General features: G+C 43.7%; 1 protein-coding gene across 6 annotated transcripts in view; it reads left to right on the forward strand.

Annotated features, from left to right (window-relative positions):
* Positions 1 to 18,744, forward strand: part of CRYZL1 (crystallin zeta like 1) — a 35,320-nt gene extending 16,576 nt beyond the window's left edge. For all 6 annotated transcript variants that reach the window (XM_006753103.2, XM_006753104.2, XM_015560371.1 and 3 more), the window contains 9 exons: positions 3,072 to 3,116; positions 4,726 to 4,794; positions 8,839 to 8,972; positions 10,220 to 10,331; positions 11,717 to 11,815; positions 13,377 to 13,498; positions 14,868 to 14,973; positions 17,365 to 17,410; positions 18,405 to 18,744. In XM_006753103.2, coding sequence (XP_006753166.1) covers positions 3,072 to 3,116; positions 4,726 to 4,794; positions 8,839 to 8,972; positions 10,220 to 10,331; positions 11,717 to 11,815; positions 13,377 to 13,498; positions 14,868 to 14,973; positions 17,365 to 17,410; positions 18,405 to 18,504 — 833 coding nt within the window. In that variant the 3' untranslated portion in view covers positions 18,505 to 18,744. The remainder of the gene's footprint in view (positions 1 to 3,071; positions 3,117 to 4,725; positions 4,795 to 8,838; positions 8,973 to 10,219; positions 10,332 to 11,716; positions 11,816 to 13,376; positions 13,499 to 14,867; positions 14,974 to 17,364; positions 17,411 to 18,404) is intronic.
* The last annotated feature ends 127 nt before the right edge of the window (positions 18,745 to 18,871 follow it).

Here is an 18,871-nt window from a genome sequence, read left to right on the forward strand (position 1 = left end):
ATGGGTTCTGGGAAGAAATAACCAGTAAGATTTTATGATTGCCTTAATTCAAAAAATGGTTAAGTTTTATGTAGTAAATAATGGTGTTAGCATGCAGGACAGGAAGCTAAGGACTGGAAATAGTGTGTTTCTAAGTAGGCCAGCCGTTCATGTTCGCTGCTGATGGGTAGCTCGTGATCAGGGAATACATGGCTGCTCTTTCTGCATGTGCGCGAATGAGCACGGAATACAGTGGTTAGACTATTTAAGTTTTGCCTGTAATTTTATTTAAATACTTAATCATAATATATTTGATTCTTTCTCAATGTAATCTAACAGCTAAATCATAATTTCATTCCCTCTCCTTTCTTCTGCAAACACTGTAGGAAAATAAAAATAAGAATTATAATGGCCAGAAGATGAGCAATCATTGGTTTATTCATTTATTCCATATTTAAGGAGCACTTGCTAAGTGCTTGATATCTGAAGATGAATAAGATATCGTCCCCCCCCTCAAAGGGTTCATAACCTAGCCCTGGCCTGTGTGCTCAGTGGTTAGTGCATCGACCTGTGCACCAGCCCCTCCTTTTCCCTGCCAGGTTGGGCACCTGCTGGAGGCAACCGATCGATGTGTCTCTCTCACATCATCTTTCTCTCCCCTCTCAGCCCCCTCACTTCCACGCTCTCTAAAATATCAGTGGGGAAAAATATCCTCTAATCTTTTTCTGGATTGCCAAAAACGAAGTGTTCATAATGTAGGGGAGAGACAGATGCGCAGGAGTGGAGCGCTGCGAAGGTCCAGGTCCGAGGACAGGGGCCAGCCCAGCGAGAAGCAGGGGAGGCTCGTGGAGTGAGCGGGAGAGTGCGGGCGGCAGGAGGTCGCTCAGGGAGGGGCCCTGAGCGCAGGCAGAGGCGAGTCGTGTCATGTACTAAGGACTAAAGAAAAGGAGGGAATGGCAGTTTGGTGTTGGGCTAAGATACTTGGCGCAGAAGCATTTTGTGAGGAAACTTCGTGAAGCAGAAGAGTAAAAGGTAGCAACCCTGATACTTCAATGATGATATGGACGCTGACTCCTTTCCCCTGAACAAGCGAGCCACGCCCTGCCGGGTGGCTCGGTGGGCAGAGCATGGTCCCGTGCACCTAGAGGTGGCAGGTGCAACTCCCAGTGGGGGCACAGATCGGGGTTTCGGGTTCGACCCCCAGTTGGGGTGAGTATAGGAGACAACCGATTGATGTTTCTCTCACATCCATGTTTTTTTCCTCTCTCTCTTCCTCTCTCTCTAAAATCAATAAACATATCCTCAGATCAGGATTAAAAAGACATGGGGGAGCCCTAACCAGTGTGGCTCAGTGGATAGAGCATCGGCCTGCAGACTGAAGGGGCCCAGGTTCAATTCCGGTCAAGGGCATGTCCATTCTCTATCCCTCTCCCTTCCTCTCTGTAGGAAATCAATAAAATATATTTTTTAAAAAAAAGAAATGGGAAAATGAGGCATGAGGGTGGGCAAGGGCCAGCCCCAGGCAGAGCCTCCTGTGTCAGCCTGGGTTGTACGGGAGGCTGTTAGAGTAGCCACATGCGGGCAGACTGCAGGCAGCCGGGCTGGAGGGAGCAGGGCTGGTTGGGTTGTAGACCAATAGCCAAGAGACAAGAGTCCATGACCGAGGCTTTGGTGGCAAAGGTGAAGACGTGCATAGGCAAGAAATACTGAGGAGTGGTCAGCATGGCTTAATGATTGACCGGAACAGGGGAATTAAATGCAGCAAGAGCCAGGAGTGACTCCCAGGGTTCTGGCTGAGCTATGAATTGGTGCCACCAATTGATAAGGGGAGAGGATTTTATTAGGAGGAAGACGGAGAGTTTAGCTTTATGGTTGTTGAGCTCAAGGTACGCAAGTGATATCCCCTGGAGATATCTAGTGAGCAGGACTGTGACTTAAGCTCAAAGGTGAGCCTGCAGGAAGTGCGCGTATTTGAGAGTTGTCAGCATGTAGTTATATTTGAAGTAATAAAGCTGATGAACTCACCGGGGGTAGAAGCAATGGAGAAGGGACACATGCATAAGCATGGAACCCTTGGGAATGCAAATTCGGGGGACAGTCGAGAGGAGTGTGAAGGAAGCCAAGGAAAAAGGACCAGAGTGGTCCCAGGAGGAGGAGGGTCAGGAGCAGGAGAAGTACGGTGGCCCAGCAGGCACAGCCACTGCAGGAGGATGGCCAGGGGGAGCCAGCGTCCACGGCAGATGTCAGAGCCCGCCTCCCTCGCGGCTCCGCCGTTTGCTCCCCTGTGAGCCCGGCAGGAGAAGGTCTCGGGGTGCTGTGAAGATGAAGCGTGATGTCAGAGAATCTGCGCACAGTGGGCATCGGTGGCGTTTCCTGTCAGAACTATTTGAACAAAAATATTCTAAAGAACTGGCTGCCAGTAGAGGCTTTTTCTCTGCATGTGCCAAAAGTGCCACTCTCATTTCTGTGCAGTCCCAAAATGTTCTGGGCACATAATTCCAAATCAAAGTAACTTCCGATGTGACTCTTACCACAATTTCCCGTGTGTGTCTGAGATTCTGCAACTAAAATAACGATGGGAACTTGGGCCAAGGGTGGGAAGCCGTGGAACCATCACGGGAGCTGTGAAGCGGACTGTTTCCCTTTATTCCTTAATCCTAAATAGAGAGACGTTCTTCTCTGTGCTGTCAACAGCCATATGGCCCCGATTTTGTAGAAAATTTTGTAAAGAATCTGTATTTTAAAAAAATGTTATTGATTGAATTGAGAGAGGGAGACATCAATTTGTCGTGCCACTTACTTGTGCTCATTGGTTGGGTCTTGTGTGTGCCCTGACCAGGATCAAACGCCCACCCTTGGCGTATTGGGATGATGCTCTAACCAGCGGAGCCACCCGGCCAGGATGAGAATCCAGATTTGAAATGTTCTAACCAACAGTCTCTATAGGCCAACAAAATGTCCTACACATTCTTGGCCTTTTCTCTGAGTTAGCAACTGTTTATAAGCCCATGGGCCTTTTTATTTTAATAGTTAAAAAAGAATGATATTTAATAACCTCACAATATTAATTATTAATTTTCTCTATGCCTTAGTTGGAAGTAAGGTATCATTTTTTCAACCTGATGATGAAGTAGTCGGTAAGTTGTCTATTTTACTATCATCTCTTTTTTCTCTGTACGGTTATGAATGTTTGCTGTGACCTTGCTTCATATACAAGCACTTTCCTGATTTTTGGAATTTGCTCTCAAAAGTCCATTGATGACGGGAATCGGGAGTTTGATCTCAGCAGCAGAGCATTGGGAACGTTTCCGTATTTGGCTGTAGGACAATGTGAGATAAAAAGAAGGCCATTATTGTTACTGTGCTTGGCGCAGCCCTGGGCTGGCAGACCTGTAGACTCCGGAGAAAGTTCATAGGTCACCTGCACGACCAGCCTGGCTCTGGAGAAGCTCCCTCTGCACCTCAACTGGAATTGTACGGGACCGCTCCCTCACTGCTCTTAGACAACTAGAATTTACTGGGCACATTTCATTTACTATTTTCTTAAAATCCATAGTTAATACTATTTTACATATACACACACACACACGCTTTACATATATCCTAGACCAGTGGTCGGCAAACTGCGGCTTGCGAGCCACATGTGGCTCTTTGGCTTCTTGAGTGTGGCCACGAAGTTTCAATCGCACTGTACTTGTGTGCCCGCATGTGGTATTTTGTGGAAGAGACACAAACATGAAGTATGACTTTCGTACTAGTCTTTAAAATGACCATTTCTCCATAGAAAGTATTCATAAAGATATGCATGTAAACCTAGAAAATGGCTAACTTCATGGCATGCGTGAGGCTTTAAGAATTCATTTGTCGGAATGTTTTTGTTAGCTTCTTGCGATATTGCCTTTGACGTGTATTTTCTTTTCTTTTTTTTTATATTTTATTGATTTTTTACAGAGAGGAAGGGAGAGAGATAGAGAGCTAGAAACATCAGTGAGAGAGAAACATCGAGCAGCTGCCTCCTGCACACTCCCTACTGGGGATGTGCCCGCAACCCAGGTACATGCCCTTGACTGGAATCGAACCTGGGTCCTCTCAGTCCTCAGTCCTCTCACTCCATCCACTGAGCCACACCGGTTTCGGCTGACGTGTGTTTTCTTGAAGAATTAATTTTTTTCTGTCTGCCTGATCTTTTTTATCTGGCCAGGAGGTCAGTGCCACTGCATTACTCAAGATTCCTTTTGTAAGAGACCAGAAATAAAGCAGACGAGCTTAAGTAGAAGTGGGATTTCGTTGGGAGCACTGGGTATCTTCCAGACCAGCGGTCTCCCACCTTTGGGACCTCACGCACAACCAGTGGTCCGGGGCCACCGGTGGGCGACCGCGGCTCGGCCCCAGCCGTGGAAGGCAGCTGCGCATCAGGGACACGCTCAGTGGGGGACCCAGGTGCCCCCCAGGCGGACCGGCCTCTGTATCAGCATCCTCTCTCCACCCTCAAAGGTGCAAGAACAGGAGAGAAGGCAAGAACAAGAGCACAGGAGACGTTGGTGTGAGAGGAGCATCACGTCCCCGAAGCCTGTCCCTTCCCCACGCCCGTGATTCCCGCGCCTTCCCGCAGCCCGCGGAACGGGATGGGCTAACGCCGCCGCTCCTTACAATGAAGCCACTCCCTCGGAGATGGTTTCCCTGTGTCGCCGTCTGCAGCATGTCTGTGTTTATATTTATTTTACTTTAAATATTGTTTCCTTTCAGGGATCCTACCCCTGGATTCTGAAGACCCCGGACTCTGTGAGGTTGTGCGGGTGCATGAGCACTACTTGGGTATGTGCAGTTCTGGCGCGGGGTTCAGTAATTCTCACTTCGCTGGTGTGTGTAGCAACATCGTCATTTCTTTGCATCTACTGTGAGCGCACAGAGGAAATAACTGTTGGCTGGTCATGTGACTACCTCGAGTTTATAATTTCGTATCGTAAAATTTATACTCATACTAAACAGAATAGAGACCTTTAAGTTTCATTCACACAGCTCCTGGTTAGAGGTTTGAAAAGAAGTTTCTCTCTCTAAAATTATATTCCCAATAAAAAATTTATATTTTTTTATGCTTGGTTATTAATTGAAATTGGAAATGTTCATTTACAATTAATTTTAGCCCTGGCCAGCTAGCTCAGTTGGTTAGAGCGTCATCCCAATAGACCAAAGTTGCAGGTTCGATCTCCGGTCAGGGCCCATACAAGAATCAACCAATGAATACATAAATAAGTGGAACAACAAATCGATGTCTCCCTCGAAAATCAACAAATCAAATTTCTTTTTAAATCTAGAAAATCCATGTAGAGTCTAAACAGGAAAGAACCAAGAACACTTGTCTTTGGTTGCTATTGCTAATATATTTTGATAAGTGTTCAGTTTAAGTGAAATGTTAATTTTTAATTTTTCTTATATTAATTTACTTGAATATTTAAATTAAAATATAAACACAGACATACTGCATGAAGCCATTGTGAAAAGTCCCGGCATCTCCTTAGCAATCAGGGAAAAGCGAATTAAAACCACTTAGAGATGTCACTATGCACCACAGGACGGACAGTTATAAAATCTCACCATTCCGAGGGTCAGCAAGGGTGTGCAGCAGTGGGACCTTTTATGCACACAGAAGCATAAATTGGTACAAATGCATAGAAAATGATGAGCGTTATCTAACAATGCAATTTCAGAGCCATTGCGATCTTAAATATAATTGTATTACTGTTAGTATTTTTTTAAGGACCACTTGTGTGTGTGTTTTTAATGAAAATGGTAATCCCAATTATTAAGATGGAACGTGTTCCCCAAAATTCCATGTAAGTAAGTTGTGTGTAAACTAAACAAGCACTAATGGAGGAACCTAGGTGCCCTCAAGATGGCCTGTCTATGTATCAGCCATGGAATGTCTGACATTCAAACTGTTAACAACATGGTCTCAGACAAATTAATGATAGTCATGCACCACTTAACGAGGGGGTGCAACCTGAGAAATGAGGCAAGTGCACTGTCAGGCGAACACCCTAGAGGCTCTGACACACAGCTGGAGGCATAGCCTTCTACACACCTGGGCTGTGTGGTAGGAGCAGCCATTGCTCCTGGGCTACAAGCCTGTACAGCACATCACTTTACAAAACATGAGATCACATCGAGCACAAAATAGCATGATGCAATTAAGAGACGTGGTGAGCACGAGATGTACGAGGCTGCTGCAGGTATACATAGCATCCTACTTTACCGCAAATTTTTTCTTATCCGTAGAAAGAGTTCACTCTAAAATAACAATTAAAAAATAGTAAATACCTAAACCAACATAGTTGTTTGTTACCATTATCCAGTGTGGTGTACTGTACATACTGTATGTGCTGTACTTTTTCTTCTATCTTTTGGAATTTAAATACAGAGCAGGAATCTGGGTCTGTCAAAATCTGGCCAAAAGAATGTACACTCATCCTTTAGCCAGATTTAAACCACATACCATATAATGCACCCATTTAAAGTGTAGGAATCTGTGGTTTTTAATATATTTAAAGAGTTATACACCCATCATCGCAGTCTCGGTTTTTTTTTAATCCTCACCTGAGGATATTTTTTCCATTGATTTTTAGAGAGGTAGAGAGAGAGAGACAGAGATGGGCGGGGGCGGGGGAGAGACATCGACATGAGAGAGTCCCATCAATTGGTTGCCTCCCACACGAACCCCCTACTGGGGCCAAAGATCAAACCGAGGTATATGCCCTTGACTGGGAATCGAACCTGAGACCCTTAGGTCTGTGTGTCAGTGCTCTAACCACTAAGCAACCGGCCAGGGCTACGCTGTACTGTTATATACCTGGCAGTGTGCTAGGTGTGTTTACACCAGCATCACCACAAACGTGAGGAATGGGTTTTGTAAGCGGTCACTATGCAGTAGGAATTTTTCAGCTCCATTATAATTTTATGTGATTATATGTGATCCCACCGTCATATATGTGACCCATTGGTGACAAACATCGTTATGTAGCACATGATTGATTACATGCTAATTAGCTTACGTTTTGCTGTTTCACCGCCTTGCTTGTCTGTTGTAACATTTTCACCATGTATATGTGGATGCTCGGCTTCCCCACTAGATGGCGCTAGTTGTCGGTAAAAGCAACGAGGACGCTGCCATCAGAGGAAACATTGAAAGGGCTGGTAGAGGCTATGGAAAGTGTTATACAACGGGTTTTGAGGTAACGTGAGAAAGGATTGACTGCACTGTGAGAAGATCACATTCAGTGTACAAAATAAAGACAAAACGAACATTCAATAATGAAACACGAGGAGCAGCTCGATGGTCAGCTCGATAGAGCTCTCTGGTTGGGTTGCTCACTGGGTAGAGTGTGGTCCTAACCAATGCAGAGGTTGCAGGTTCGGTCCCCTGGTCAACATACCAGGATCAACCAATGAATGCATACATAAGTGGGACAACAAATCCATGTTTCTCTCTCTCTCAAAATCAATACATTTAAAAATTTTTTTAATTAAAAATAAATTGTATTAGAAGTTTGCATTTGTTCCCAATACAGTGGAAAGCCATGGATGACTTCCAAGCAGAGAAGTGTTAGGATGTTATTTATGTTTTAAAAGGTCATTCTGATACATTTCTATTTTTCAAAGACACTTAAAAAGATTGAAAAGAGACGCCAGAGTTGAAAATAATATTTATAATGCATAAACAAATAATTCATTTAGAATATATAAAAAATTCCTATAATAAGAAAAAGACAATACAAAGAAAAATTGATGACACACTTGAACAAATGGCCAAGAAACACGGCAAGATGCTCGCCTTCATCAGTATTGGGGAAAGCAAGTTCAAACCCAAGGAAAACCTCACACCCACCGGATGGTAGAAATGTACACTCAGGCCAAGGCTCCAAGGGTGGTGACAGCACCACACTGTGTAGCACATGACTAATGACGTGCTAATTAGCTTAGTATGTTTGGCTGTTTTAATGCCTTTTCACAGCACAAGCAATCCTTTCTCACTTTACCTAGTACACAGCTTGGGAGAGGAGCTCACACAGGCCCTTGGGCGGGTGTGGTGAAGTGGCAGGTAACCGGGACCTGAGGGTTCTGTTCCTAAGAGAACAGCCTAGAGCAGCCGTGGGCAAACTACGGCCCGCGGGCTGGATCAGCCGTTTGAAATGAATAAAACTAAAAAAAAGAAAAAGACCGTACCCTTTTATGTAATGATGTTTACTTTGAATTTATATTAGTTCACACAAACACTCCATCCATGCTTTTGTTCCGGCCTCCGGTCCAGGTTAAGAACCCATGGTGGCCCTCGAGTCAAAAAGTTTGCCCACCCCTGGCCTAGAGGCAGTGGGCACCCGTGTAGCACTATCTTTCCCACAAGAGCACTGTTTATCACTGCCCCGAAACAGACACCACACAGCCGCTCCTCGACGGGAGAACAGATAACCCGAGTAGGCGTGTGTTAAAAACAACGCCGGGCATAAAAAGCAAGACAGAAAACAACGCGTATGGACATGGCTGCATCTAGGTAAAGCTTAGAGCCAGGCAGAACTGACTTACCTTATTTAGGAACGAATACTGGAGGACTAACCTATGGAAGCAAATAAGAAATTAAGTTAGGATGGTGGTGACCTCTGATGTCAATCATATCAATTTAAAAAGAGAAGTGACCTGGTGGGAGACGAGGCTGTGGGTGAGGGGCTTACGCTTGGGCGGGACGGCGGCAGGAAAACCGCGCGGTAGGGGTGGAGGCCAGGACCAGGGCCCTGGTGGGAATGCCCAGGCCCAGGAGCCAAGACCAGCGGGACTTGCTAACGGATTGTTTCCTGTTCTTTGTGATAGTTCACAAGCCAGAAAAAGTGTCGTGGACAGAAGCCGCTGGGACCATTCGGGACGGGGTGCGAGCCTACACCGCTCTGCACTACCTTTCGCGGCTCTCCCCCGGGAAGTGGGTGCTGGTCATGGACGGAGCCAGCGTAGGTGCTAACAGTTTGCTCAGAAACAGGCCAAAGCGCAGCAACGTAGGAACGGGCCCTCCATTTACTAGCATAAGGTCTTTGCCAGTAGCTTAGTCACTGATTTTTATATTTTTTACCAAATTCCTATTTTGTGAAAATAAGCAGCAAGTTTCTTACTTTGAATGTGCTAGTAATTACAAAAGCAAACAAATGTTTTCATGCCAGTCACACAAAGCCTGAAATAGCTCATGAAGTCTTTGAAGCCATACCTCAGAACTCCCTACCAACTTCATATCATATCCCTCACATTTGCACTTATGTTAACAAGGTGTTGCATTTATAGATGCAAATATGTGCTACTTTAAACATTTTACCTGCATCATCAAAAAAATAATTCTACACTAAAAACAAATACATAAAAACATTATAATCTGCCCTGGCCGGGTGGCTCAGTTGATTGGAACATCATCCCATACATCAAATGTTGTGGGTTCGATTCCTGGTTAGGGCACATACCTAGATTTCAGGTTTGATCCCCAGTCAGGGGCGTACAGGAGGCAACGGATGGATAGTTCTCACATCCATGTCTCTCTCTCTCTCTCTCTCTCTTTCTCTCTCTTTCTCTCTCTCTTCCTCCCTCCTTCCCTCTCCCTTCTCCCTCTCTTTCTCTAAAATCAATAAAAACATCCTTCAGGTGAGGATTAAAACATGTATGTATACACATAAATTACACAAATGTTACAAAACCTGGGTGCTTTCACAGTTTTACTTTCTATCTGGCGGTTGCTGAAATGCTTCTCTTTGAAAAAAGCCAGAACTGTCCTCAGCAGTGCTTTCAGCCGGGTGCTCACACCGGGACAGCAGAACTTCCCGGCCTCCCCCCCACCCGCCCAGGTCAGCAAAAGGAAGGCCGGGGCTGAGGTGCCGTGGCCCTCCCGCGTGCTCCCTGGACTTGCAGAAGGCCCTGAAAGGCCCCTTTCTCACCCCAGAGCTGCTTTGTGACTCGGCTCCATCCTGGAAAGCATTTCTGGTGAGGCTGGGTGAGAGCAGGGCCCAGGCGCTCTCTGCCCCTTCTGAGGAAGGAAGCCAATCAGCTGTTAGATCCTGCTTAGCTTCTCCGTATTGCTTTCCCTCTGCTGCCAGATAACATTTAGAAATGTACGGAAGTACCACTAACGTCTTCCACTTTATTGAACAGCCTGTAAGACAATGTAGAGGTGGCCTCTGCCCCATGTGTGTGAGCCTACTGTGTGTTTTCCACACAGGCGCTTGGGACAATAGCTATTCAGTTAGCGCACCACAGAGGAGCCAAAGTGATTTCCACAGCGTGCAGCCCGGAAGACAAGCAGTACCTGGAAGGACTCAGGCCTGCTCTCGGTGGGTAACCCCACTCAACACAGACTCAAACAAAACCCGAAGGCGCAGCACCTTTTAAAATGCACTTAGTGTCTGTGCTAAGTCTAAGTTTACTCAAGTAATAGTTTTAATGAATTGTTTTGTTTTTAATATATTTTAATTGATTTTTTTACAGAGAGGAAGGGAGAGAGATAGCCAGAAACATCGATGAGAGAGAAACATCGATGAGCTGCCTCCTGCACACTCCCTACTGGGGATGAGCCTGCAACAAAGGTACATGCCCTTGACGGGAATCAAACCTGGGACCTTTGAGTCCGCAGGCCGATGCTCTATCCACTGAGCCAAACCGGTTAGGGCTAATTATTTTGTTTTTTAAACCTATTTTTTTTCAATGTTTTTTCTTCTTCTTTGTCCCATTGTTATCAACTTAGCCAAGTTTGAATGAGGTGAACTTTGAAACAATTTAGAAATACCTGGTGCCTCTTTGGTTTCAGTTAATAAATCAGTGTGTTTTGCATCCTTGGCATGTTTCTCCGCCGGCCTGACCCAGTGGTTTACCTCCAAAGTTGTCTGTTTTCTGTGATGTTCGAGGAAGGGGGTGGCCACTTATACAGAAGCACACATCAGATAGAGTTTATGATGAGTAGGGCGTGGAGGAGACTCAGAGCCCTTGAAAAGAGTGAACTTATCTGGACAGCAAGTGGAGAAAGGAAATAGATTGAAAAAGGAAAAGAGAAAGAGAGGAATGGAATTGAATAGACTGGAGTCACAGAGTGAACACTGGAGTTTAACAGATGAAGAGAAAGAGGATGAGCGGAGTGTAACTGAGCAGGCAGGCAGGCCGGCAGGCAAGCAGTGGTTGTTGGGTGTTAGTATGGATAACATCACTGAGTCCTCAACAGCCCTATGGCTAACGGGAAACCGCAGGTAGGGGAGGTGCAGGGAGTTCTGTGATTGAGAAAGAAGAAAACAGCCTCTAATAGAGAAGTATCATGTCGCCCAAATAGATTTTGTACTGTTTAGCTCTAAACTCTATTAAATCTGAACATACTTAAAAATTACTTAATCTTTCAGATCATGTCTTAATGTACATATACCTCTGGTTTTATAGGTTCTCAGTTCTGGCAATATAAGGTACAGAGGACAGTCTCCTGTGTAAGCAGACCAGCCTTGGGACACGCTAGCCACAAAATGCTTGTATTTTATTTCATTGAATATGCCAGTCCCTTCATTTAAATGGATCCTTACCGATATCGGGTTGGATGAGAACAAAGTATAATTTGGATTCAGTAATTGTTTGAAGCCGTTAGTTCATGTCAGAGAACAGGTGCTTGCTCTTGCTTTCCCTCTGGCTGGTGCTGATCACACAGAGAGCATGCAGTTGCCTGACTTCCTGTCCTTTGCAGCCCGAGTGATCGACGTGTCCGGTGGGAAAGCCCATGTTGCTGAAAACTGTTTAGAAGAAACAGGTGGCCTGGGAGTCGACATTGTCCTAGACGCTGGAGGTAGGTGCTTTACTAAATCAGTAGTCTGTGCAATTTTAGTGTCATGGCTGAATTTTAGGAAAAACAAAACAGCCTCAGCTGGTTTGGCTCTGTGGATGGAGCATTGGCCTGCAGACTGAAGGGTTCCAGGTTCGATTCTGGTCAAGGGCACATGCCCAGGTTGCAGGTTCAATCCCCAGTTTGGTGTGTGCAGAAGGCAGCCAATCAATGATTCTCTTTCATCATTGATGTTTCTATCTCCTTCTCCCTTCCTCTCTGAAATCAATCAATCTATATATATATATAATTTTTTAAATACATATTTTTTTCAGGAAATAATTTTTAACATATTTATTAAATTGCTGTTTAGTTTTGGGTTCTTTTAAACTTTCATATTTAAATTGGCACTTCTTCAATTTATCCCATTGTAAACTCTGTCTGGAAGAGAGAGCATGCTTGCCTTTTAAAGTATAGGATTGGATTGAAGTATCCCTACAAGAATCTACAAACATGATCTCTTCCATGTTTCCCACATGATGCACATTAGTTTAGTCTCAGCCAGATGCTTTTGCTATATACGGCCCTCTACTGGCTGGTTGACTTATACAGTCTCTCTTTGAAAAACGAAGAGAATTCTGTTCCACTTTCACCCTCCTTGCACTTTTGCTGTTTAGCACCTAATTTGTACAGTTAGGTCGTGCCATCTCACCTAAAGGATAGGTTTTACCATCTGCAAAGGCATTCTGCTTACACTTCATTAGAATTTATCCTCTACCGTGAGAATCATGGTGAATACAGCTACATGCGGCCATCATATGTGCTTCTTTTTGCCAGTATTTTCAGGATTTTAAATTCACTACAAAAAAATCTTTCAGTGGAAGCGAATGTATACTTCCTTAGCTTCTCAAGTTGAAATTTCAATAATTATGTCAAAGTATGACCATCTTGAGTCTATGCATTCCTTAATCAGAGGTCAACTTTTCCCAAAGTATCAAGCGACTGAGGTTATGGTTAAAACTATCAGACTTAGTTCCATGTTGCATTACCTTGCCTGGTTCTCAAATGAAAAAAGACTTTCTTCGTAGTTGTTTTACTTTTTTTGTTGTTGTTCTTTTGTTAATCCTCACCCAAGGATATTTTTCCATTGATTTTTAGAGAGTGGAAGGGAGTGGGAGAGATATAGAGAAACATTGATGTGAGAGCCTCCCACACGCACCTGGTTGGGGGTCTGCAACTGGGGATCTGCAACTGAGGTACGCACGCTTGGCCAGAATCAAACCCTTGACCCTTCTGTCCAAGGGCCAATGCTCTATCTACTGAGCCAAACCAGCCAGGGCTGAAAAACACTATTTTTCTTTAGTTATTTCACTTATAATTAAATCTGGAGTAAAGTTTATGACCAGTTTTAATGAAAAAGTATATTTTTAAGGTGTCTGAATACATTGTGTTGACTTTTTCTTAAAGAAATGCTTTCTCATTCCTACATTAAAAAGGAAAGAGAACTTGTTTGAAGAATAAATTTTCATCAGATGACTAAAATACGTATTTCTTTACTCTCTTTTTTTAACTATTCCCTTGTAAGTGAGATTATATAGTAAAGATGATGAACCAGCTGCAGAGTTACAACTACTACCACATAAGCATGATATCCTCACACTTCTGGGTGTCGGAGGCCATTGGGTGACGACAGAAGAAAACCTGCAGGTACGACTAGAAACAGTAAAGCATGACTCTTCCACCAAAAGGGTACAGTTAACAAAGAATAATGCCTAGGTCTTTGAAGGCAAAATGTGGCCAAATTTGTGTAAATTCTGAATTATACCCTATTTTTTTAAAGAAAGATAGTTTTTACACTTTAGCTACATGTTGGCCAAAATGTTGAAAAAGTGCTTAGTAGAGGAGTTCATTTAACTTATTTAGGAGTTTGGATGCAGTGACTTCTGAATTTAATATTTGAAATAGGATTTTTTTAATCCTCACCCAAGGATATGTTTTTTTTTATTGATTTGAGAGAGAGAGGAGGGGAAAGAGAGAAATATTGATATGAAAGAGAAACATCAATTGGTTGCCTCCCATATGTGCCCTGACTGGGAATCAAACCTGCAACCTTTTGGTGTATGGGCCAATGCTGCAACCAAACAAGCCAGAGCAAGGATTTTTTCTTAGTAACAAACACTGACATATACTTAGCAAAATATTTCTATATAAAATTATCACAATTTCCTAATTGTTCTAATCGGAATGTGTGTGTGTGTGTATTTTTATTAGAGGCCCGGTCCACGAAATTCATGCACTGGGGGTGGGTCCCTAGCCCGGCCTGTGCCCTCTCACAGTCTGGGACCACTCGGAATGTCTGTCCAAGCCGGCAGTCAGACATCCCTCTTGCAGTCCAGGATCCCTGGCTCCTTCCTGCCCGCCTCCTTGCTGCTCCTTACCGCTTGGCTCATTGCTCCTTAGCACTGCCGCAGAAGCGGGAGAGGCTCCCGCCACCGTAGCTGCGCTTACCAACCATGAGCCTGGCTTCTGGCTGAGCAGCGCTCCCCCTGTGGGAGCACACTGACCACCAGGGGCAGCTCCTGCATTGAGCCTCTGCCCCCTGGCAGTCAGTGCACATCATAGCAACTGGTCGTTCTGCCATTCGGTCAATCTGCATATTAGACTTTTATTATATCAGATACACAGTCTCCCAAAAATACATTTCTTAATAGAATTGAAATTAAATATTTTTATCATGGTTGATATGCAAATACCATAATTTTCATATACCAAGTCTTCATGATTTTCTGACATCCTCATGAAAATGACTGGGAAGTAGCAGCCAGAAATCTAACACACGCTTTACTACTGCATCATCAGGTTTCTGGCTGGCCTTGCATGTCACCTTGCTATTTCATCATTTTGGAGAATGAAATGCAAAAGAAAACATGACTCACAGATTGTTATTAAGTTTGTGTGCTGGTTATTTATGATTTGGGTATTATTTAATTTGTGTAGAATTTTTCTGGCTCAAGATACCAGTCCTCTTTCTGCTGTTAAGCTCAGTGCTGACCAGTCTTTCTGCATTCTGTCCAAGCTGGATCCTCCAGACAGCCACTGCCTCTTCCTCAAGGGAGCAACGGTGGCGTTCCTTAACGACGAAGTCTGGAATTTGTCAAATGTCCAACAAGGAAAATACCTTTATATCCTTTTTTTCTACTGACTTGAGTTTCTGGCTTGACATTTACCTTGCATTATCATAATTAAGTTCTTTAATAATGGTACTAATAAATAATAGCTAACTTTCATTGATCATGCCAAACAATGTTCCACAGGCTGTGTAGGTATTAATTTACTTAAATATTGAAACCACCCCCTGAGGTGTAATAGTATTATCATTCCTAGTTCCCAGGTGAAAGAACTGAATTGTAGAAAGGTTAATTAATACAAGCCCAGGGATTCAGCTAGCGAGTGGCCAGGCTGGAATCGTACCCAGGCAGTCTCATGTGTTTCTGAATGGGAGATGAGCCGTAGTGCCACGGGCGAGTTTGTTTTGGTTTGGCCCTGGCTTATGGAAACTCCGCGTCACCGTGAGAGCTGGCGTTCTTACACCTGCGGTGGCTCCACTGTGCACAGCGTTTCAGAACACATGTCTCAGTTAAAGAGTTTGGGGGTGTTTTTAAGATTACCAATGCTAGGAAATCTTCATCAACTGAGGATGAGTTTGATTTTTGTAAATGGAAGTTCCTCGGAGACAAATCTGGCAAAGGAAGCCAAATCATTCTAGTTTGAGTAAAAGTAATGAAAGTTTTCATGAGAATCTGAAAGCTGTTCCAAAAGAAAGGTCCAAACCTCTTTAGAGCAAGGTGAACTTACAGATAAACCCCTTATTTCTAAGTTGACTGTCCTAAAGGCAGCTGCACTGGGTAAAATTTTTAAGAAATTGGGTAAAAAATAAGTTCTCGTAACTTAATAGTGTCCGTGTGCGTGAAGAGCCCCATGCTGGCCTCGCTGGCTCCCTTCCGTGGCGCTGAGAGTGTGCAGTTCCGTGAGTGACGTGTACAAGGGCAGCCCCAGGCCAGTGATGGCGAACCTCTGAGCTCGGCGTGTCAGCATTTTGAAAAACCCTAACTTAACTCTGGTGCGTGTCACATATAGAAAGTTTTTGATATTTGCAACCATAGTAAAACAAAGACTTATATTTTTGATACTTATTTTATATATTTAAATGCCATTTAACAAAGAAAAATCAACCAAAAAAATGAGTTCGCGTGTCACTCTGACACGCGTGTCATAGGTTCGCCATCACTGGCCTAGGAGCAAGTCCGAGGTGCAGAGCCTTCAGTTAGGGTTTCCTTAGTGTGTGCGTAGTTGAGTTTTAAAGAGCGCATTTCAAATCAGAAAAGTCCCTTAATGTAGCGAGTGAATGAGATTAAACTATTTCTGATTAAATATTTTCCTATTAAATTTAGAAAATAAACTAAATCTTTAACTTTCTAGAATTTTGTTTGAATTTCAATTTAAAGCAACTTAAATGTCCAATGACATTATAGTAATCAAGAATACCATTATGTATTAACAACAGAGGAACAACATGTATTAAAAGTAGTAGCATATTTTGAATTTTACATGTCATAATACAGGCTGGCTGCTTAGCCTGTCACTTAATTCTCTCAGCTGCCCTCCCTTCCCCTCCAGACATGACTTTAACCTATTCAACAAACCCATGGACCATGTTGACACGTAACACGTTTAAATGAAATGATGTTAAGTTTTCAAAAATCAAAAATACACGGCACAAATACTCTCTCTTATGCTTACTGTTGGCAATTTCATTAACAGAAGTAGAAAGAGAATTTATAGTATAAATAAGTAAAATCCATATTCTTTAGGTCCCTTAAATCTTTAAAATGTATTATGTTCATATTTTTTAATTTACATTTTCTCAAGTCCTAAATCAGACTTTAGTCTCACTTATGCAAGCCTCTCCCAGGTGTTGCTGCTTGTGATTTAACAGAGTTCTCCTTCCAATTACGATCATAAATAGTTCTCCAGTGCAATTACATAGAATCATAGACTCTCAATTCTAGTATTCAAATTTCAATTAAATGACTAGATTCCTTAAAATGTTAGTTTTCTGACTCTCTTAGTTGCATATGTCACACAAACAGTTTATTAACTTTCGTGCACACAAATTTGGAGTCTATAGCCATTTCGTAAATGAATGTGCACCCACAGTAAGTGGTGTTTTTAACAAAGTCACATAAGTGGGGCTAAAGTGAAACCCTGACACCGTTCCATTACCGTCTCTTTGGAAAACACCTAGTCATTCCTTAGGACAGGCAGTCGGCTTGCATCTGTCATCACTTGTTTTTAGGAGTTTAGGCTCTATTACGTTACCACCGCTCTCATATTTCCCATCCCCCCCCCCTTTTTTAGAGAAATTTGACAGCTTACAGAATGTCTGTAACAATTTTTTAATTTTGAGAGTACAAAAATTTTTTTAAAAAGTGAACTGCCTAGCATCTTCGGCTGATTGCTTTTCTTTAAACTTCTGTCTTTCACATTGCCACCTTAACTGTTCTTCCAGCTACGTGTCTTAAAAGATGTGATGGAGAAGTTAGCAACTGGTGTTTTTAGGTACGCTGAATTACCAAATCATTGTTGTTCTTTATTTTCCTGTTCTCAAGGGGATAAGGCTGGCATTTTTGTTTCAGCTTTCACAGCACACCTATTGCCTCCATATTTTAGTATTTTGTTTAAATAGCTGCTCCTCAACATTTCTCTAACATTTTTTTAAATATATTTTATTGATTTTCTACAGAGAGGAAGGGAGACAGAAAGTCAGAAACATCGATGAGAAACATCGATCAGCTGCCTCCTGCACATCTCCCACTGGGGATGTGCCCGCAACCCAGGTACATGCCCTTGACGGGAATCGAACCTGGGACCTCTCAGTCCGCAGGCCAACGCTCTATCCACTGAGCCAAACAGGTTTCGGTCATTTCTCTAACATTTTTTTTATTGATTTCCGAGAGGAAGGGAGAAGGAGAGATAGCGAGCCCGAAACCGGCACATGTCCTTGGCTGGGATCCAACCAGGACCCTTCAGTCCGCAGGCCCACGCTCTGTCCACCCAGCCAAGCCCGCGAGAGCGTTAGCATTTCTCCGGGTGACACACCAGTAAGTGTCCCTGAGTTTTCCTCACTCCGTTCCACACCTACCTCATCGCCCCTCCCAAAGCAACCTGAAATACAGCTTGAGAAGCGGGAAAAGTTAAAGTTTTTTTTATCTATTTATCAAAAAGAGGGAGCTGATTTCCCCTTTGAAATGTAACCACTTGTGTCGGCCTGAGTGGCGCGGCTGGCCGTCATCCTGGGGACCCGGGCCGCGGGTTCAGTTCCCGCCGAGCACGTGCCCAGGATCGGGGGCGAGACACCTCCCGGGGCTGCAGGAGGCAGCCACCCGCGCCTCGCTCACATCAGTGTTTCTAAGTCAAAAAACATTAAAAAAAACTTAACGACTTTTGATGGTGGACACACTAGTGGACAAGTTCGCATTAAAGTGATGCGATGGCATACGCAGGTCTCCGCGCCCAGCCTGTGTCTGCTTGTCTGATCGTCTCTCTTCCGCAGGCCTCGTCTGGACGAACCCATCCCGCCGTACGAGGCCAAAGTCTCCATGGAAGGTGTTCAGAAAAATCAAGGAAAGAAAAAGCAAGTTGTTCAGTTTTAATTTTATCTCCCAGATCTCAGTTGAATGAACCCATTCCAGTATTTGAAGCCAGAGTTTCCTTGGAAATTGTTCAGAAAAGTCAAGGACGATAAAAGCAAGTTGCTCCCCTTTTAAGCATGCTTTCCTGCTATCTGAGACGAGATGGTTATTTATTTCAGATACCTGAAACGTATTTGAAAAGTTAATGTACAAACAGCCAAGACAAGTCTGTAATTAACACCTGAAGGGAATATTCTGGAAGTCGTCTCAGTGCCTGTGTTTATGTACCAACCTTCTTTCCAGGAAGAACACGAGTTTGGGCAAAAGCCACGCTGCTCCTGATAGGCCGTCAGCGCTGCCTGTCAGAGCGCCGGCCCCGCCCACGCCG

This window comes from Myotis davidii, unplaced genomic scaffold (genome assembly GCF_000327345.1).
Source record: "Myotis davidii unplaced genomic scaffold, ASM32734v1 scaffold170, whole genome shotgun sequence".
In the NCBI taxonomy this organism is placed as follows: Eukaryota; Metazoa; Chordata; class Mammalia; order Chiroptera; family Vespertilionidae; genus Myotis; species Myotis davidii.